Source organism: Ranitomeya imitator, chromosome 1, assembly GCF_032444005.1.
Source record: "Ranitomeya imitator isolate aRanImi1 chromosome 1, aRanImi1.pri, whole genome shotgun sequence".
NCBI lineage: Eukaryota > Metazoa > Chordata > Amphibia > Anura > Dendrobatidae > Ranitomeya > Ranitomeya imitator.
Genome location: NC_091282.1, coordinates 996,649,399 through 996,672,600, shown reverse-complemented (window position 1 = coordinate 996,672,600; position 23,202 = coordinate 996,649,399). Strand labels below are relative to the sequence as shown.

Here is a 23,202-nt window from a genome sequence, read left to right as displayed (position 1 = left end):
AAACACTGCTTTGTCTGAAAGGGTGAGACAGACTGACTATGTAAAGGTATTGCTGGACTTGTCTTTGAAAGAGCTACATGCACATATAAATATTGTATACCCCAACAAGACAAAAACACCTGCTGGAGTAGCCACAAACCACCAGGGTATTCTTGGCACATTATAAGTAAGCAGTGCACTTTACATTCATTTTTGCATTTTACTGTGAACTTTATGGGCATCTATGTGCAATAATGGTATTCACCATGTGATAGGATGTAATAATTCAAAGAGTAATTACTCTGTTTTATGCTATTATAAATTGTGTTTCACTTATTTTTATAACAATTTGTTTTATGTGGCTATGGAACTTCCTCCACTAGCTTTTTCATCTGCATAAGACCATTATATCACATACAAAAATGTTAATCATGTTTCAATAGAATTATAACATTTTAATAAATTTTGGTGGTTTTTGGCTACTTCAGCAACTGTATTTTTAGGGTATGTAATGTTATAGGAGTACTCCACCCTGTATCAATTTATCATTATTGGTAGGGGAACACAGAAATTGGTTATAGTCCCAACCTGGAAATACTGTTTGTGACATATGAATATTGTGATATTTATGCGCATTTAAATAGTTTGGTGGATAAACTTCTGGTGACAGATGCCCTTTAAGGGCCAGCGTCTAAGACCCCCACGAATTGCCTAAATGACTGCTTAGAAGCACACAGTTCAGCATGCAAAATTAATCAGTCCCTCCATGAGCACATGCTCATAGAAGTGTACAGGCACAAATGAATGGGTCCCGACACCAATCTGTGCTCATTCGAGCAAGAGCTGAACGCTTCTGCCCATGGAAGTTTCTATTGGACCAACCTATTGTTAGGGCTAGCGGAACGCACCAAATAATAAGACAGATAGAGTATGGTGCGTTCGCAGCCCGGGGTCCACCGTGCAGAGATGGAACCTGCTGCCAAGTAATGACGGACTATATGGCGGTACTCATAAGTATACACACGTGGGTTAAACTTCACCCAGCGTGAAGGAAGCGATCCTGTTGCGTCACAGGACCGCGGTACCGCACATAGAGCGCGAGCAAGTAGTCAGCGAACTCAACCCCAACTAGGATTGAAGTCCGATTAGACCCTTGCTGGCACAACACCGCAACTGGGTGTGTAAGGAAACTAAATAACAATATTAAGGCACAAGAGTGCATGCGGTGCCGCACTGACGAACGCCACTAACCACCCAGGCTTGGGTAAGGAAAGCACAGAGGAAGTGCACGGCGCCGTACTGGCGGTCACAGCAACTGGACGCTGTAGTGTGTGATACGTGCTGTAGGATAAGTCGGGCGCTAGATAGCAAACATACACCTTCCGCGAACAGACATTCAATAGGGTAGGGGTATCCAAGGACGACTTGCACTCACAACAAACACACGTATGCAAATGTACACTAGCGCATGGCCGTGCGGTCATGCGCAGTTATATAGTTGCAGCACAGGAAGTGGCCACAGAAACTTTGCCCTTCCAAGACCTGCCAAGAGGACCAATGGAATGTGCTGCAGAGCCTGAGCACATGACCCTCGATCTCCAATGGGAGATCTTGCCCTGGGCATGCTCAGTGTGTGCAGACAAGGACTTAGTCCCAGAGAAGTCCGCTCGCTGCTGACCAGCACTGGCTTTAATGGCAGAAGCTGAAGAAGCAGCAGTAACTCCCTGTACAGAGTGAGACTGAGCAAGACGCTGGGACCGACGTCCCTGCTGAGCAGACTCCACTGCGGCTGGATAAGAATGGGAGACCGCAGCGGAGATGGCTCGAGATTCCCCCTGTGCAGAAGCGGGAACTCGAGACCTAACACCTATGGCAAGAATTTTAACTTAGTATACCATATCAAAAATCTAACTTGAATGATAGGTACACTTTACACTAAACATTTGGCTTGTTTCAAATGTACCCTGGCTCTACAATGTGTTACTTCTGTATGTAATTTCTATTTCTTGGTTAATACCTAATTTTTAGACAATCGGAACAGACGATAGTATTCAATGACTCTTGCTTTGGTTATATACTTCACAATTCTACTGTTGATTCTTCCATTTTGCTTGCGTAGCATTATGTGGCCTTGATGTACACTTTAAGAAAGCACTGCCAGCTTCTTATGTAATGTTTAATTTGGTATTTAGTGCTTTATTATGTTCAATTTATTTTTTTGTTTCTCATCATGGTATAGAATGGTGTACCAAAGAAGGACACCAAAAACAAAAAGCAAGGAGAAAGGGAAAAGAAGTGAAATCAAAGAACAAATAAGGAAAATGAGTGGAAGAAGATACAACCATCATACAAGGAGATGAAAGACAAGGAAAGGAGATTAAAAAACATATAAGCCATGAAGTAGAAAAAAAGATGAAGAAGACGACATTATCATTTGAGGAAAAAGAGAAGGAAAGGAAAAAGAGAAGGAGGAGAAACCAAAGAAAAGCACCATGTTACAAGAGACATGGGAGGGAAGGTAGGACAGAAGGTCCAAGTAGATAAAGAAGATAACTAAGTACAGGGAAAAGTTGAAAACAAAAAAGCTAAAAAAGAGAACAACAAAGAGGGAACAGAAAGATAACAAGAAAAAAAATAGTGAAAAGTAAAGAGAAGTGGGAAGTAAGTAATAGAAGATAAAAAATAAATGGAAAGAAAAAGATGAAAACTGAAAAAAAAAAAAGGAGAGTAAAAGCTAATGACATTTCCTGTGTTGGTTGTGCTATGAAGATGATTGTGAGGTTGATTACATTGTGCTGTGTGCGATTACTGAACAAGCAGCCCGAGAGCCAGTTACTCATCAAAATGCATAGCAGATGTTGTGTATCTACACCAGGTCACATAGACCATACAAACCCATAGAATCCCATGTCCCATGCAGTCACTTTAATATCACAATAGCAAATCTTCTTAAAAGTGTATCACTTATGCAATCATTCCATGTTGAGGTTTTTACCATTGTGTATAAATGTATTACATTAATTGTATACTTCAATACACATGTCACACTATGAACTATTCTGTGAAAAGAAATAGCAAGCCCGTGCCCGCCTTTCAGGATAATAATTGTATATGAAAGGTGTAAGTCTTTAAATAATAGCACTAGAATAAAAAAAATACATTCTATTGATTCTACATAAATAAAGTGGGAAAAATAGCTAATGGAAATCTGCATGAACTTAACACATTTATAGTTACGTCTTTCTACATGGAATATTTATGAGGCCTCACGTGAATGCTGTCCATGAGCACTGCATCTCCGGAGCCAACAGTAAGAGTCCAAGAAGACTATTCATGTCAATAAACTGGATGTGGGACAATCATCATGAGGATGACAATAAGATACAGCACTACCATGAGGAAGATTGGCATTGGGAAGAGTTTCTGAGACATAAATGTCAGCATGAACATCCTGCCTAATGGCAAAAACTGAGAGGTTACACCTCTGTGCTGGTATTAGAGCAATATAAGTCTTTTTGTCACTGAATGGAATGATGTCGCTGCGCTATGGAAGCAAGAAGTTGATTACAATCTTTTAATACACCCTAGATGTGACATGTTCATCTGTCTGGTTCCAAAACGCCGGTGTCATGCCTTTCTACGTTATGGTCCCCACTTGATAATCAGATTCTACCTGTTTTTTCCATAAACCAAGGTCATAGTTTTCTAACAGAGTTATAAAAAGGTACACACTTCACACGCATTTCACACACATTTCACACACATTTCACACACATTTCGCACACGTTTCACATACATTGCGCACACATTTCGCACACATTTCACATACAATGCGCAAACATTTCCCACACATTTCACACACATTGCGCACAGATTTCACACACATTTCATTCTCATTTCACACACATTGCGCACACATTTCACACACATTTCACACACATTGCACACACATTTCACATACATTGCACACACATTTCACACACATTTCACACACATTGCACACACATTTCACATACATTGCACACACATTTCGCACACATTTCACACATACACTGTGTGCAGAATTATTAGGGTACCGTCACACAGTGCAATTTTCATCGCTACGACGGTACGATCCGTGACGCTCCAGCATCGTAACAATATCGCTCCAGCGTCGTAGACTGCTGTCACACTTTGCAATCTACGACGCTGGAGCGATAATTTCATGACGTATGTGCGATGTAGAAGCCGTTGGTTACTATGCGCACATCGTATACGATATATGTTACACCATGCGATCATGCCGCCACAGCGGGACACTAGACGACGAAAGAAAGTTTCAAATGATCTGCTACGACGTACGATTCTCAGCGGGGTCCCTGATCGCAGGAGCGTGTCAGACACTGTGATCTCGTAACTATATCGCTCGAACGTCACGAATCGTGCCGTCGTAGCGATCAAAATTGCACTGTGTGACGGTACCCTTATTAGGCAAGTTGTATTTTAGAGGATTACTTTTATTATTAATCAACAACTATGTTCTCAATCGACACAAAAGACTCATAAACATTAAAGTTTAATATTTTTGGAAGATGGAGTGGGTTTTTTTTTAGATTTGGCTATCTTAGGAGGATATCTGTTTGTGCAGGTAACCATTACTGTGCCGAATTATTAGGCAACTTAATCCAAATATATTCCCATCTCACTTGTTTATTTTCACCAGGTAAACCAATATAACTGCACAAAATTTAGCAATAAACATAATATGACATAAACATGATGACACTCAACAGCCTTCCATCCATAGATTCTGTCAGTTGCTTGATCTGTTTACAATCAACATTGCGTGCAGCAGCCACCACAGCCTCCCAGGCACTGTTCCGAGAGGTGTACTGTTTTTCCTCCCTGTAGATCTCACATTTTATGAGGGATCACAGGTTCTCTATGGGGTTCAGATCAGGTGTAAAAGGGGACCATGTCATTATTTTTTCTTCTTTGAGACCTTTACTGGCCAGCCCCGCTGTGGAGTAGTTGGAGGCATGTGATGGAGCATTGTCTTGCATGAAAATCATGTTTTTCTTGAACGATACCGACTTCTTCCTGTACCATTGCTTGAAGAAGTTGTCTTCCAGAAACTGGCAGTAGGTCTGGGAGTTGAGCTTCACTCCATCCTCAACTTGAAAAGGTCCCACAAGTTCATGTTTGATGATACCAGCCCATACCAGTACCCCACCTCCACCTTGCTGGCGTCTGAGTCAGAGTGAAGCTCTCTGCCCTTTACTGATCCAGCCTCTGGCCCATCCATCTGGCCCATCAAGAGTCACTATCATTTCATCAGTCCATAAAACCTTTGAAAAGTCAGTCTTAAGATATTTCTTGGCCCAGTCTTGACGTTTTATTTTATATTTCTTGTTCAATGGTGGTCGTTTTTCAGCCTTCCTTACCTTGGCCATGTCCCTGAGTATTGCACACCTTGTGTTTTTTGTTACTCCAGTAACGTTGCAGCTCTGAAATATGGCAAAACTAGTGGCAAATGGCATCTTGGCAGCTTCACGCTTGATTTTCCTCAATTCATGGGCAGTTATTTTATTCCTTTTTTGCCCAACACGCATCTTGCAACCCTGTTAGCTATTTGCCATGAAATGCTTGATTGTTTGGTGATCACGCTTCAAAAGTTTGGCAATTTCAAGACTGTTGCATCCCTCTGCAAGGCATCTCACAATTTTGGACTTTTCAGAGCCCGTCAAATCTCTCTTCTGACCCATTTTGCCAAAGGAAAGGAAGTTGCCTAATAATTAAGCACACCTTATATAGGGTTTTGATGTCATTAGACAACACCTCTCCTCATTACAGAGATGCACATCACCTAATTTACTTAATTGGTAGTTGGCTCTCTAGCTTGGACAGCTTGGAGTAGGACAACATGTATAAAAAGTATCATGTGATCAAAATACAACTTGCCTAATAATTCTGCACACAGTGTATTTCGCACACATTTCGCACACATTTTGCACACATTGCGCACACATTTCACATACATTGCGCACACATTTCACAGACATTGTGCACACATTTCACACACATTGTGCACACATTTCACATACATTGCGCACACATTTCACACACATTGTGCACAGATTTCACACACATTGTGCACACATTTCACACACATTGTGCACACATTTCACATACATGGCGCACACATTTCACAGACATTGTGCACACATTTCACACACATTGCGCACACATTTCACATACATTGCGCACACATTTCACACACATTGTGCACAGATTTCACAGACATTGTGCACACATTTCACACACATTGTGCACACATTTCACATACATTGTGCACACATTTCACACATTGTGCACACATTTCACAGACATTGTGCACACATTTCACACACATTGTGCACACATTTCACATACATTTCACACACATTTCACATACATTGTGCACACATTTCGCACACTTTTCGCACACTTTCCGCACACTTTTCGCACACATTTCACACACATTTGGCACACATTTTTGCTATTTTTACCACCTTTGCAGAAACTTAAAGAGTGAACGACAACATTTATCCTAAAGCCAGATAAAGAAATCCCCGGATGAGGCACGGAGGGTCCGAAGGAGGGGGGCATGACCGGGGCAGGTAGCGAGTGACCATGTGATTTGGGATTTTGGGAAAAGGCAGGGAGAATGGTAGGGAAGGGGGGGAGGAAGTAAAGGATTGACAAAAGGGGAAATTACATAGGGGAAGTGACCTAGGCACGGGAGAGAAGGAGGGGGGTAAAGGAGGATAAAAAGGACACAGGGAGGAGCCGTAACCCTCTTTTGCTCCCAGGACGTCTGGACAGCAAGCCAACACAAGCCTCAGAAGCAAGCAAGAAGACTTCTGGAAAGACACTGGACAGCAAGCAAGATACCTCACCTCCCGGAGATACAAGTGGAAGGACATTACAGAAATCCTCAGACAACTACTCCCCTCATCATTTCACATACACAATCCTTCAAACAAACAAAGAAACAGGAAGCATGTCTGCTGCTTCAGGGAGTATAATATTGGGGACATCATTATGAGGGATGCGGGTACATGTACCTCATACACCATGTACTGCTGCAATATCTGATCCTGTATATATATATATATATACAGTATATATATATATATACATATATATATATATATATAAGCATTATATCCTGGGAGGTCTTTATCCTCAGGGATTTCTATATGTTACCTGCCTCATGTGTCCCTGTGGCATGGCTGCAGACACGGGTACAGATACAGTAATATATATATAGACAATGTTGTTATATTATGTACTGCATGGCTGTTATGCCATGGATTACTGCCTGATTATTCTTATCAGATATATACTGTGTATATATATATATATATATATATATATATATATATATATATACAGTTATATGAAAAAGTTTGGGCACCCCTATTAATCTTAAGCTTAATGTTTTATAAAAACTGTTTTTTTGCAACAGCTTTTTCAGTTTCATATATCTAATAACTGTTGGACACAGTAATGTGCCTTGAAATGAGGTTTATTGTACTAACAGAAAATGTGCAATCTGCATTCAAACAAAATTTGACAGGTGCATAAGTACGGGCACCCATATCATTTTCTTGTTTTAAATACTTCTACCTACTTTTTACTGACTTACTTAAGGTACCGTCACATTAAGCAACTTACCAACGAGAACGACAACGATCCGTGACGTTGCAGCGTCCTGAATAGCGATCTCGTTGTGTTTGACACGCAGCAGCGATCAGGATCCTGCTGTGACATCGCTGGTCGTCGCTGAAAGTCCGGAACTTTATTTGGTCGTCAGGTCGGCGTGATTCATTTTATTTGACAGCAAAAGCAACAATGCCTGCAATGTTTTTCCATGGATAGAACAACCAGCGATAACGATAAGTACGTCACTGGATCGCTCCTGCATCGTTCTGCTGTTACAGTGTTTGACGTCTCCTAGCGACCTAAACAGCGATGCTGCAGCGATCGGCATCGTTGTCTATATCGCTGCAGCGTCGCTTAATGTGACGGTACCTTAAAGCACTTTTTTTGGTTTTCTAACCTCATTGAGCTTTGAACTTCAAAGCCAGGTGTATGCAATCATGAGAAAAGCTACTTAAAGTGGCCACTTGCAAGTTGTTCTCCTGTTTGAATCTCCTCTGAAGAGTGGCATCATGGGCTCCTCAAAACAACTGTCTAATGATCTGAAAACAAAGATTATTCAACATAGTTGATCAGGGGAAGGATACAAAAAGCTGTCTCAGAGATTTAACCTTTCAATATCCACTGTGAGGAACATAGTAAGGAAATGGAAGAAAACAGGTACAGTTCTTGTTAAGGCCAGAAGTGGCAGGCCAAGAAAAACATCAGAAAGGCAGAGAAGAAGAATGGTGAGATCAGTCAAGGACAATCCTCAGACCACCTCCAGAGAGCTGCAGCATCAACTTGCTGCAGATGGTGTCACTGTGCATCGGTCAACTATACAACGCACTTTGCACAAGGAGAAGCTGTATGGGAGAGTGATGCGAAAGAAGCCGTTTCTGTAAGCACGCCACAAACAGAGTCGGCTGAGGTATGCAAAAGCACATTTGGAGAAGCCAATTTCTTTTTGGAAGAAGGTCCTGCGGACTGATAAAACCAAGATTGAGTTGTTTGGTCATACAAAAAGGCGTTATGCATAGCGGCCAAAAAACACAGCATTCCAAGAAAAACACTTGCTACCCACAGTAAAATTTGGTGGAGCCAATGCCGGCACCGGGAATCTTGTTAAAGTTGAGGGACGCATGGATTCCCCCCAGTATTTTGACAATAATGTTCATGAATCAGTGACAAAGTTGAAGTTACGCAGGGGATGGATCTTTCAGCAAGACAATGATTCAAAACACCGCTCCAAATCTACTCAGGCATTCATGCAAAGGAACAATTACACTGTTCTGGAATGGCCATCCCAGTCCCCAGACCTGAATATCATTGAACATCTGTGGGATCATTTGAAGAGGGCTGTCCATGCTCGGCGACCATCAAACTTAACTGAACTGGAATTGTTTTGTAAAGAGGAATGGTCAAAAATACCTTCATCCAGAATCCAGGAACTCATTAAAAGCTACAGGAAGCGACTAGAGGCTGTTATTTTTGCAAAAGGAGGATCTACTAAATATTAATGTCACTTTTCTGGTGGGGTGCCCATATTTATGCACCTGTCAAATTTTGTTTGAATGCAGATTGCACATTTTCTGTTAGTACAATAAACCTCATTTCAAGGCAGAAACATTACTGTGTCCAACAGTTATTAGATATATGAAACTGAAATAGCTGTTGCAAAAAAAACAATTTTTATAAAACATTAAGCTTAAGATTAATAGGGGTGCCCAAACTTTTTCATATAACTGTATATACAGTGGGGCAAAAAAGTATTTAGTCAGTCAGCAATAGTGCAAGTTCCACCACTTAAAAAGATGAGAGGCGTCTGTAATTTACATCATAGGTAGACCTCAACTATGGGAGACAAACTGAGAAAAAAAAATCCAGAAAATCACATTGTCTGTTTTTTTAACAATTTATTTGCATATTATGGTGGAAAATAAGTATTTGGTCAGAAACAAACAATCAAGATTTCTGGCTCTCACAGACCTGTAACTTCTTCTTTAAGAGTCTCCTCTTTCCTCCACTCATTACCTGTAGTAATGGCACCTGTTTAAACTTGTTATCAGTATAAAAAGACACGTGTGCACACCCTCAAACAGTCTGACTCCAAACTCCACTATGGTGAAGACCAAAGAGCTGTCAAAGGACACCAGAAACAAAATTGTAGCCCTGCACCAGGCTGGGAAGACTGAATCTGCAATAGCCAACCAGCTTGGAGTGAAGAAATCAACAGTGGGAGCAATAATTAGAAAATGGAAGACATACAAGACCACTGATAATCTCCCTCGATCTGGGGCTCCACGCAAAATCCCACCCCGTGGGGTCAGAATGATCACAAGAACGGTGAGCAAAAATCCCAGAACCACGCGGGGGGAACTAGTGAATGAACTGCAGAGAGCTGGGACCAATGTAACAAGGCCTACCATAAGTAACACACTACGCCACCATGGACTCAGATCCTGCAGTGCCAGACGTGTCCCACTGCTTAAGCCAGTACATGTCCGGGCCTGTGAAGTTTGCTAGAGAGCATTTGGATGATCCAGAGGAGTTTTGGGAGAATGTCCTATGGTCTGATGAAACCAAACTGGAACTGTTTGGTAGAAACACAACTTGTCGTGTTTGGAGGAAAAAGAATACTGAGTTGCATCCATCAAACACCATACCTACTGTAAAGCATGGTGGTGGAAACATCATGCTTTGGGGCTGTTTCTCTGCAAAGGGGCCAGGACGACTGATCCGGGTACATGAAAGAATGAATGGGGCCATGTATCGTGAGATTTTGAGTGCAAACCTCCTTCCATCAGCAAGGGCATTGAAGATGAAACGTGGCTGGGTCTTTCAACATGACAATGATCCAAAGCACACCGCCAGGGCAACGAAGGAGTGGCTTCGTAAGAAGCATTTCAAGGTCCTGGAGTGGCCTAGCCAGTCTCCAGATCTCAACCCTGTAGAAAACCTTTGGAGGGAGTTGAAAGTCCGTGTTGCCAAGCGAAAAGCCAAAAACATCACTGCTCTAGAGGAGATCTGCATGGAGGAATGGGCCAACATACCAACAACAGTGTGTGGCAACCTTGTGAAGACTTAGAGAAAACGTTTGACCCCTGTCATTGCCAACAAAGGATATATTACAAAGTATTGAGATAAAATTTTGTTTCTGACCAAATACTTATTTTCCACCATAATATGCAAATAAATTGTTAAAAAAACAGACAATGTGATTTTCTGGATTTTTTTTTTCTCAGTTTGTCTCCCATAGTTGAGGTCTACCTATGATGTAAATTACAGACGCCTCTCATCTTTTTAAGTGGTGGAACTTGCACTATTGCTGACTGACTAAATACTTTTTTGCCCCACTGTATATATATATATACATACTGCCATAGGGTTTATATATGGGACTGCGAGTATTTATAGATACTGTAGCAAGTTGGTGTATGGCGATGAGGTATACGTATTGCAAATGAGTGCATGGTGAATATATGGGATTCTTCAATATAGCATGGCATGTATGTATATACCGCAATTTAGTCCAGGGGTATACCACATTACCGTGCATGGCACTTGTATGGATACTGTTTTATATAACCTCCCCAAAGCAACATAGATAATAGTGACTATTAAGGGTTTGATATATATAGCAGACGTATCACAAGTACTACTAGGCAAACTATCCGATATATGGGTCCTGGATTATATATTTCGATATTATTATATTATTTATATACCGCCATTAATTTCATGGTGCAGTACATGAAAAGGGGTTACATCAATATCACTCTCTATTAATATCTTTATACATTATTATTATTATATATCATAGACACTGGTATAATACATGATGGTATATACTATATACATATTGCTGTAGGATTCATGGCGGATATATCGATATTCCATTATCCAGATATTTCTGGATCATATATGGCCGACTGTGGGACACGGGATGTATGTGTATGTATATGGCTGTATGTGTATATATATATATGTGTGTGTGTGTGTGTGTATATGTATATGTATATATATATATATATATATATATGTGTGTATATGCTTTTGTATAATACATGTGGCGGATCTACAGATATTTTGAAATTTGCATGATTCATTGCTGATACTGTATGTATAACCCCGCCAACACCACTGATTAGCAGATTTCCATGAACACAGCTCATAGGCATAAAGCTGCCAATCAGTGGTGGAGGCGGGGTTATACAGAGCTCATGAATATGGAGGACTACATGGCAGCAGGTTTACTAGTCCTCTATCTGCTGATAAAACTGCAAGCATTATCCTGCTCTCAGATTAGGTGAGAAAACCTGGTGGCATATTATCTTGAAGGCCCCCATAAATATTAGATAAATCTGCCAATTTTATCAGGATTGGCTGACCATGTAATGTGTATGACAGCCTTAATCTGTAGGTTCCTGGGATGTAAATCCTTTGCTTCCTACATTTATCTATTTTGTGAGAACCACTCCTAGACTATCTGCATCTGCAATGCGGGATGTTCATTTTCAAGACATTTCACTAAATGTAGTCAAGTTAGACTAAGAAGTGGTGGACAACTACTGACATTCTGTGCTTAACCCCTTAGTGATACTCAGTACTGAATAGTAAATACATCTACTCAACCCCCGTATTGCAGTCCTCCTTGCAATCATAGTAAAGACATTCATAAACATAATCACACTTACAAATTGGGGCCTTGTCCTTCTGCTATCTGCTGTGGAGGAATTGGATATAAGGACTCATAAACTCGTCCAACCCCAGCGCCATGAATAGCATAGGAATTCATCATGTCAACACCAGGAGGGAAATAGGACCAGGGGATCAGAGCAGTGCCGTGCCATTCGCCCCATTCTGATGTGGTATCTGCTACAAATTCCAGCGGTAGCTCTGTCTAATAAATGGTACAATAATAAAATTACTACAAGGATTATGCCTGACACATTTTTATACATACAATATATATGCGCTGGTGATTTTATCCTGGAGGCCATTTGTTGTGAAAATATTCCCTAATGCATTCCTATTATACTAACTATAATATATTTTCTGAAAGATGCCCTAACAAAGGGGGGGTCTTGATAATGTCTCACTAATGGTTTTGAGAACCATTACAAGGAAATTAATGCAGCAAACAGGAGATAGCCGGCAAGGCTAACAACAAAAGCCATGAGACATATGGGGTCATGTATGAGACATAGACAACAATTAATGTGGATTATGGTACTTTGTTAAGAAGTCGGAATTTCAGTGTTATGTGAAAATAAAGGAGGCAATAAAGTACAAGGTGGTATAATTATTACATGTTGGCGGGTATAAATTACATCTGCACATGTATTGCAATCTAAAAGAAAAATTACCAAGGGTCATGCAAGGTTGGTGTAAACTGTATGGTGAGTGGTACATTATCCCAAATTTATCAAACATGAAGGATACTACTGTATATAATTAGCATAAAACTTGTTAATAATTTAATTGTATTCATTATAATACACATTATTATTATTATTATTAAGAAAACTGCCCCTTTATGTTTTACACAAAGCAAAAATAGACTCGAACCTATGGGTGGGATACCTGCGCAAAGAACCAGTTATGTATCAATGAAGATGGCTTACTCATATGTAAAATGTGTGTATCAACATGTTAATTAGGTTCATCATTTCCAGCTATACACGTTCAATGGGGCCAGATAATCTGTGGAAGGAAAAATGACCCAGCTTCTAGTCTAAGGTATGGGTAAAATGAATTCCTTTATTTACAAAAACTAAAAAGAGCAATAAGAAACCACACACCAACAGCCCAGAGGTGTTAGGGGAGACTTGGGAACCTCATAGCTATAAACAAACGATCGAGCGTGCATCATAAGCCGGGCAGTGGCGTTGTTCACGTGTTTCGATACTGACAGAACTAACTGAAGTGTGAGCTGGCATTTTCTCTGTTTTACCCGATAATCCATCTACACTTTCGGCCTGGGACAGCTCATAGAATCCCACGGTATGCAGTACCATCTCTACGCTGACGACACGCAGATCTACCTCTCCGGACCTGACCTCTCCTCCTTGCTTACCAAAATCCCGCACTGTCTGTCTGCCATTTCAGCCTTCTTTTCTGCTCGCTTTCTACAACTGAACATGGACAAAACAGAATTCATCATCTTTCCCCCATCTCACTCTACCCCTCCACCAGACCTATCCATCAATGTCAATGGCTGCTCACTATCCCCAGTCCCACTCGCCCGGTGCCTCGGGGTGATCCTCGACTCTGCCCTCTCTTTCAAGCCACATATCCAAGCCCTTGCCTCCTCCTGTCGTCTCAAACTCAAAAATATTTCCCGGATCCGTGCTTTCCTTGACCGCAACACTGCAAAAATGCTAGTGCATGCCCTTATCATCTCCCGCCTCGACTACTGCAACCTCCTACTCTCTGGACTCCCCTCTAGCACTCTGGCACCACTCCAATCCATCCTACACTCTGCTGCCCGACTAATCCACCTGTCCCCCCGCTATTCCCCAGCCTCTCCCCTGTGTCAAGCCCTTCACTGGCTTCCTATCGCCCAGAGACTCCAGTTCAAAACCCTCACACTGACATACAAAGCCATCCACAACCTGTCTCCTCCATACATCTGTGACATGGTCTCCCGGTACCTACCTACACGCGACCTCCGATCCTCCCAAGACCTCCTTGTCTACTCCCCTCTCATCTCTTCTTCCCATAACCGCATCCAAGACTTCTCCCGTGCTTCCCCCATACTCTGGAACTCTCTACCCCAACACATCAGACTTGCGCCTACCATAGAAACCTTCAAAAAGAACCTGAAGACTCATCTCTTCCGACAAGCCTACAGCCTGCAGTGATCCTCAACCTACTGAACAGCCGCACAGCCAGCTCTTCCCTCTCCTAGTGTATCTTCACCCACCCCCTGCAGACTGTGAGCCCTCGCGGGCAGGGTCCTCCCTCCTTATGTACTCGTGTGCCTTGTTATCTGCTCATGTTTAATGTATTTGTCTATATTTGCCCCATATTCACATGTAAAGCGCCATGGAATAAATGGCGCTATAAAAATGTATAATAATAATAATAATAATAATAATAATCGGTGCCTAGATGTAAATCCAATACTTGCTATTACAGATGAGTGAATACATCCAAATATTACATCCAATTGAATTCTACTTGAATAGATCAGAATTCCAATTTGCCAATCTGCAAATTTTTTGCTGTTCGTTTCTAAGCTTATTCAGCAAAATGGCAGCAGTCAGGCAACATTTAGCCGAACCGTAAAGGGTTAAAAAAATACTTTTACTCACCTTAGTGCTCAACTTTTCAGCTCCTCACTAACCAGTCCTCGGCGGATCTTCTTAGTAGGGCCGCCAAGTGCTGAATGCCCTGCCCAGGATCGTGGCATACCTCATTACGATATGATTCATGCCGAGCCTCATCAGAGCCAGAAGTCCTGATCTATCCTGAAGAGGACTGGGCATTTAGCACTTGGTGAAGGTGATAAGAAAATGGGCTGAAGAGCAGAGGGGCCAAAGAGGTGAGCGGTAAGGTCAGTATAAGGACTTTCTTTTTCATTTTTTAAATCTTATTTGAAATATGCTTTGGGGTTTGCAAGATAAGGGACATTAAATTCATGAATATATGAGAATATCTTCATTGCAAATCATATTGCTCTGGAAAATGGAAGTGTACAGGGAAATTCACATTTTTATCATTAAAGGGAACATGTCACTAAGTTTTCCTAATATAAACTATGGCCACCACCGTTACAGCGTCTTATACAGTAGTCAAGCAAGCTGCATATAAGTCATACAAGCCCTCTGCACTGCCTCAAATATACCTTTTGTTATCCCCTCCCTCACAAACACCGCAGTTCAGTCCCATGGGTGTCGCTGGCCTTGCTTTGGTGCCTCCTCTCTCATCACAATCACGTCCTCCTCCTTGCTTCATCTGGATAATGCGTCCTATGTCATCAACACAGTGGCCCCAATCGCACTCCTGAGCAGGAGTACTTAATTTTGCTTTGCTGATGGCAGAGCAAAGTACTCTAATGCGCATGCTCTAGGAGAGGCCAAAGAGCCAAGATGACCTGGATGTAAACCTCGCGCATACGCCTTCCAGTACTTCTCTCTGCACTTAACAAATGCCGACGCTATGTGGATGATGTAGGACCTGGGAAATATGGCTTCCCAATAAAAGATATTTTTGGGGCAGTGCAGAGGGTGTGTGGGACTTATATAAAGTTTGCCAGACTGTTGTAAAGAGGCAGTAATGATGGTGACCATAGTTTATATTGGGTAAACCTGGTGATAGGTTCCCTTTAAGAAGACCTATATGGCAGACAGAGACTTACAGGCAATGCGCTAACAGAAAACATATATAAATTAACCATCTTGCAGAAGAAAAAAATGACTCCATAGTGCCACCAGTTAAAGTTAGCTACCCTATAAGTGAATGTCTGACGCAATAACAATAACATGACTAGGATTATAAGCCTAGCCAGAAACGCCTAAGCCTCCATTCATCGGATAAGTCTCAAGTGTTTCCCAAAGCTTCATCCAAGGCATCTCATCCAGCCAACCAGTGCTCTACTCAATACTCACAAGGGGCAAGTACCCCAAAACTGCTGCCTAAAGATAGATTTATGGCTTGGCTAATATTGTGACTTTCACAATAATTGCAAAGATAGCACAAAAACAGGGACAATTATAGGAAATATACAAGTATTATAGCCATTGTAACTTGTGCAGAATAATATGAGAAAAATGTTTATAGGAATAAGACTATTATAGTGAAGATCAGATTGGTCTGTTCTGGTCAAACTGTTCCGAAGAAACATTTACGCAGCCTGGCACAGATCTTTCTTCATACCTGTCACTTGTAGTAAGTACATAAAGTTTTATAGAAAACTTTACAAGCAGAGATGATAATTTCCATCGCTGCAGCTGAAAATAAAATAATACGCCTAGGTCTGTATTCAAAGTCCAATCATCAATAAAAGATACAGCTCAGGTCAAAAAGTGACTACAACTCAAGTTTTGCATTGAAGACGAAAGATTTCAATTGGGCTTTCAGACTCTGCTTCTCCGGGAGCTGATGACAGTCGTACTACTAAGCTTATAATAAAAGCTACAGTGGTCAGACATTATTTCTCAAAATGCAGATCACTTTAAAATTATATCAGCAGTCACATCCTCAAAGGAATGTTGAAATCTGTTCAAGAACACAAAATCATAATGTATTTTGGCCCCGGATGATAAGAACTTATAAATGTGATTGGATTTTTAAGAAACCGAGGGAAAAACTCTGCTCTTGAAAGCTTGTATTTAAAATATATTCTATTAGCAGGGAAATGTATCACCTGCTATTGAAGTGCATGACTTCTTCATTGCTTCATGCTGGGTATGGGTCTGAAATGTCTCCAGTAACAGATCGCATTTTGTGACACTTCCATTTTTCTTGCATTATGCTCAGAACATTTTTTTTTCATTAATACCTTTGTGCTATCTACATGGGAATATTTTCCATATAACTTTTTTTTGCACCTAAATCCAGCTCATATTTTATTAATAAACTTTCCTAGCCCTGAAGATGGTATTGTTAAGCTATCAGAACAGAGGCACAGAGCTCCCGAAATGGTTTGCGTTCATGCAGGACTTCGTTGATATTGGCAGGTTTTTTCTTCAGTGTTTGCTATGAATCATAACAAAGGTTAATATTCCATACTGAAATAAAGCTACTCATTGCTTTCCCACATACTCAGAGGAAATTTAAATTACCATTTGATTTCTAATATAATGTATCCTACAGAACGGAATGGTATAGTAATCATAATCCTTTAACTTTCATGTATCGGCTGTAGAGCAGGCATTGACCTCAACTGTTTTGGACATAAAGGGAACCTGTCACCATGTTTTTCTCATATAACCTACAGCCACCACCTTTCAGCCTTGTGTTACAGCATTCTGGAATGTTATACATAAGTCTACAAGACTCATTGCAAAACAAAAAGACCTTTTACTATACTCACCTACAGGGCGGTCTGGCTCGATGGTCTTCTATGATCTGAGTCCAGTGCCTCCTCTCTTCTTGTGATCACCATCCTCCTCTGCTTCATGTGGAAGATGCGCCCTAAGTCATACACACAGTGTTGCCCGTCACGCTCCTGTGCAGGCGCACTACTCTCTGCTCTGCTGAGGTCAAAGAAAAGTACTGTTCTGCGCATGCACACGGAAAGGCCAAAGAATGCCAGCGTATGCACACTACACTACTTTGCGTATATATATTTCAGAATGCTGTAACACAGGGCTAAAAGGTGGTGGCCTTAGGTTATATGAGAAAAAAAAACAGGTGACAGGTTCCCTTTAAAGAGGACCTGTTACCACATCAATGGTGGCCAGTTTTTGCACTTATTTTATTTTTGCTGCGCTCCTGAGTTATCCATTTATTTATTTTTTTAAACCCACCATGTGAGTACAGAGATTCAGTCCTGCTAATCATTTTTGGCACCCATGAAGTTTAAGTACATAATGTGGAATATCTCCTGAAAAAAATGATTCAAGTGAAACAGTTGTTTTGTGTAGAGCATTCATGTTAAATGCAAACGAGCAAATGATAAACAATAATTTAAAGCAAAAAACAATGGGAGGGAAAAATAGAAAAACCTAAAGCTTGCTGTGACACTGGTATTGGCACCCTTTACAATAAATTAGTATGGAAACACATTTTGACTTGCCTGTGGTAAATCACAATTGAGAATGACCTGTGATTGTCAGTGCCCATGTGACATGAATGAGCCAATGAATGATGACTTCAGTGTTTTAAAAAGCCACATGGAAGGCCCTGTTCATTTGTGACAATGGTGAAAACAAAAGAGCTATCTGAGAACATCAGAACTGATATTATTAGCAAACACAAGATTTCCAAAGGTCTTAAGGTCATCTCCAAAGACATTGTTATCCCAGTTTCAACAGTGCGCAATGTGATGAAGATGTTTTCCAAGCATGGAACCATATAGAATCTTCCTAGACGTGGGGGAAAGAGGAAAATTTACAAGAGATGACTCCGAACGCAGGTGTGAGTGGTGGTAAAAACACCATTTCAAACATCCAAAGATCTGAAGGCCAACCTGGAACAGTCTGGTGTCATGGTTTCAACAAGTACCATACACCGCACACTAAACCAAGCAGAGCTTTTGGGGCGAAGGTCAAGGAAGAAACCATTGCTGACGAAAAGGCATAAAAAGGAACAACTGATCCTTGCCAAAGAGTACCTTTACAAACCACAATTCTTCTGGGAAAATGTTCTGTGGACAGATGAAACAAAGATAGAACTTTTTGGCAATGCAAAGCAACAGTTTGTTTACTGACGGTGCAATGAAGCTTATAAGGAAAACAACACCCTACCAACAGTTAAGTATGGTGGAGGATCCATAATGCTGTGGGGTTGCTTTGCACTGCCTGGTACTGGAGGCCTAATCACATGAATCATAAAATCAAAGAATTAACAAGAGATTTTAGAGTAAAATGTCCTACCCAGTGTAAGAAAACTTGATTTGAGTCAAAGATCATGGGTCCTCCAGCAAGACAATGACCCAAAGCACACATCCAACAGTATACAGGAATGGTTGAAAAGAAAAAATGGACTGTTTTAAAATGGCAAGCAATGATTCTTAACCTCAATCCCATTGAAAATCTTTGGGGTGAGCTGAATCTGCCATTAGGAAAAAGAAACCTGCAAACATTCAAGAGCTTTAACAAACTGCAAAGGAAGAGTGGGAGATAACACCAGCTGAGAAAAGCAAGAAGCTTATTGATGGCTACAAGAAACGATTGGAGGCTGTCATCAATGCCAAAGGGCGTCCATCCATATATTAAATAGTGGTGCCTTTATTACTGCACATGCTGTTTATTTTGTTTCTTCTTTGAAATTGCAACATGTAAGTTGAAAAACAATGCTTTACTGTTGAATTACTTTGGACCACAAATTAAAAAATCCTGAGGATATAACAATTTTACATTTCCATTTACTTGTGAAGATATTGTACAATCTATGAAAAAAATGAAGGGGTCCCAAAAGCAATGTGCAGCACTGTATTGGCTTTTTTTATTCAAATTTTTATGGTCTTACTAAGGTGGCGTTGCTCACAGAATTCTCAGGGGTGTGTATTTAGGCCGTTCTGCATAATTACCCTGTGATACCTCCTTGGTAAAAAAAAAAAACGGAATATCCATAGGGGGAGCAGAAATAAAGTAAAAGCAAAAACTGTCTGGCTGGTTGGCTAATGACAGGTCCTCTTTAAGTATTTTGAAGTATTACATTTAGCTAAAAAAATATTGTTTAGCCTATAAAAAATCTGCAATACGGTTAATTGAGGCGAGCATATTTTCAGTACGAGTGCAATCCAACAAAACATTAAATCGTAGACGGACCAATGTTATTCTATGGGTCTGAGTCCGTCCGAGGAAAAATTTACAGCATGCATGATTTGCATCCATAAATCAGATCACACTTGGCCATAAAAGTCAATTACTCTGTGGAAAAAATCGGACAGCACTAGTAATACATGACAGTGTGTGGTCCCGATTTTCACAGACTGACAGAATGGAGAATATGGTGATTTTTTTATTTTTTTCCATGTTCTTCTCATCAGATTCCAATATAATCTCACATTGATCAAACTCTAATCAGTGTTTGATCAGAGTGTCATTAGTATAATTAGACTGATTTTCTCTAATGAGAGAAAATACTGTCGTGTGACCCTAGCCATACATTGGTGAATTAACAGATCATCCCAGGCAGGGTGAAGGAGTACTCTCAAGTTATGGAGACATCCGTTGCTGTGATTAAAGGTATGGATGGACATAAGTGAAATATGCAAACTGCCTCTTCAGAGAAGAAGAAGACCTAAACTCTAGTGCCTTGTTTTAGTAGCAATCTGAAAAGTCAATATAGACCCTTAAAGAATCCTTAACTTAAGGTACCGTTACACTAAACGATTTACCAACGATCACGACCAGTGATACGACCTGGCCGTGATCGTTGGTAAGTTGTTGTGTGGTCGCTGGGGAGCTGTCACACAGACAGCTCTCTCTAGCGACCAACGATCAGGGGAAAGACTTCGGCATAGTTGAAACTGTCTTCAACGAGGCCGAAGTGCCCGGGTAACCAGGGTAAACATCGAGTTACTAAGTGCAGGGCCACGCTTAACCTGATATTTACCCTGGTTACCATTGTAAAAGTAAAAAAAAAAAAACAGTACGTACTCACATTTCGATGTCTGTCACGTCCCCCGCCATCAGCTTCCCGCACTGACTGTGTCAGCGCCGACCGTAAAGCAGAGCACAGCGGTGACGTCACATAACGAGATCGTTAGCGGGATCCTTGCTACGTCACAAAAAGCGTGATGTTGCAACGATATCGTCAACGAAATCATTATGTGTGAAGGTACCTTTAGGCTAAAAGCCAAACCAGAATCTCAATTTGCAGACAGGGTGTTTCGGGTGCTGCTCATTGTCAGTGAGATCTGATTTGAGATTGGCATCTCCACAAGGAGAAACTTGACCCCTTAGATCCCAGTCTTAAGCCTCTCACCTAGCCAAGTCAGATCTCATACTTTGCACTGATGAGGGGCCATTTGAAGAGGCAATTTGCATGTTTAATTTCCCAGAGGAGCATACATGGTGTATAAGTCTCCTCACTCTGACATGTCAAGCCTGCCATGTCATTCTCCACAAGGAGAAACGGTACCACTTAGATGCCATAAGTAAAATATACATTTTAATGTTATGAAAAGTTAAAGGAATTTGTGGAATATCTAATGGTTGATACTTGCTGGTCCTGGACTAGGGGTCTTATGACTCATTTGCCAATTTTTAATCCCTGCACTTATCATACGTATCAATGGAGAATTTAAATAATTTCAACATAAAAAAAACTATAAAAGAAGACATTTGCAAAGTCAAATAATGGTCCTTTCCATTGTATAGGCACAGTACAACTTGTGTCCATGAGATTTTAATGTGTAAGCACTGAACCTTGGTACCACATTAATATAATGGAAAAAAATCTTTCAATATTTGGCAAGTAAGGTCATGTTTTTCGCATATAGTCTTGGGATTTTTCTAAGGGAATTGTTGACCTTCTAAAAAGCTTCATCTACTCCCATTTATCAAGCAGACAAACGTAGTCAGTATTCCATATAAACTGCTTAACATTATTGCATATTTTGAGTGCTTTACCATCAGTTTTCATTTTAAGAAAAGCACAATAAAAAAAAATGGTTGTCTTACAGACAAATAATAAATAAAAAATATTAATTGAGTTTTCTTTTTTTTGGCTGAGTTAAAATCGAAAACACACCAGTAAAAAGTCACACAAAGGAAAGTGACATTGATTGCTTGAAGTCATTCAGAGGCGGGCGCCTGCTTTCCCTCCAGCAGCCATAATATCAATGAGACACTTGGGATGAATTCAATGCCTCTGATAGGGAAATCTAATTCCACTGATCTAATCCTTTAACACTGCAATCAATCCTGAGGTTTGGTGGCCCTTACGTATTGAAGGATGAAGACAGCATCAAATGAAAGTTTATTCATATTTTAATATCAAAGAAGACTCCCGTGATGGCTGCAATATGTCACCACGCTTTCAATATAAACCTCATCACTGCATAAAATCTTTGACATAAAAAATAGATGTTAAGAAGACAGGCTGGCGTGGAATGAAAATCTGAGACTCTTTGCTGGTTCATTTTCTACTTTACTTTCCAGGGCAAAAATTATTAATTCATGCATACATTTGGAAAGAAAGCCACAAAAAAAGTAGAAGAGACTCCTTACTATCTACTAATATCCCATTGATCTTTGAGCCAAGTTTTTATACTTTCAATTAAAGCCAATGTGTCATCAGAAAATTATCTACGGTCTAAAAACAATTTTTTATGTTCAATGTATTTTTTCAAAATTTTTGCCATTTTTTAAAAATATTTTTCATATAACAATTTATTTAAAAAAAATTTAAATCAATTTTCACACTGACCATTGGGGCTATTTTAGACTTATTCTTTCAGGAAATTCCCATATACATTAGCAGCAATAGACTAACTCAGATCACATGCCATTGTTTTGAAGCATCTGAGCGTGTGCAAAAATCATTGTGAAGGGGACCAGAGTCAGTTGTGAGATCACCTATCCTGTATTATCAGCTGTGAATGAAGGTATTTGTTATCTATAATGCCTGTGATGATAATGAGACTGCTGAAAAGTCTTCTGTAAATTACAGGAAATAGGAAACTAAAATAAACCCAGTAGCCAGTGAGGAAACTGCAAGATTTCTACTTTTTATAAGCAAATTTTGATATGAAAAAAGAGCATTGCTAAAATTGTCTAAAAAACACTTTAAAAAAGTATTTAAGCAAAATTTGAATTAATGTTTTGATGATATACGGTATTTCCTCTAAACCAGCAACACAAAACATATTTCTGTTTTAAATTCCTGTCTAGGTAATGAAGTTCCACCTTTCTGAATTTGGCCAATAACTACAAAATC

General features: G+C 40.3%; 1 protein-coding gene across 1 annotated transcript in view; it reads right to left on the bottom strand.

Annotated features, from left to right (window-relative positions):
* The window catches only part of LOC138656740 (UPF0462 protein C4orf33 homolog), a 161,520-nt gene that overhangs the window by 11,698 nt on the left and 126,620 nt on the right, over positions 1-23,202 (bottom strand). The window contains exon 6 of the mRNA XM_069743950.1: positions 12,339-12,544. Coding sequence (XP_069600051.1) covers positions 12,339-12,544 — 206 coding nt within the window. The remainder of the gene's footprint in view (positions 1-12,338; positions 12,545-23,202) is intronic.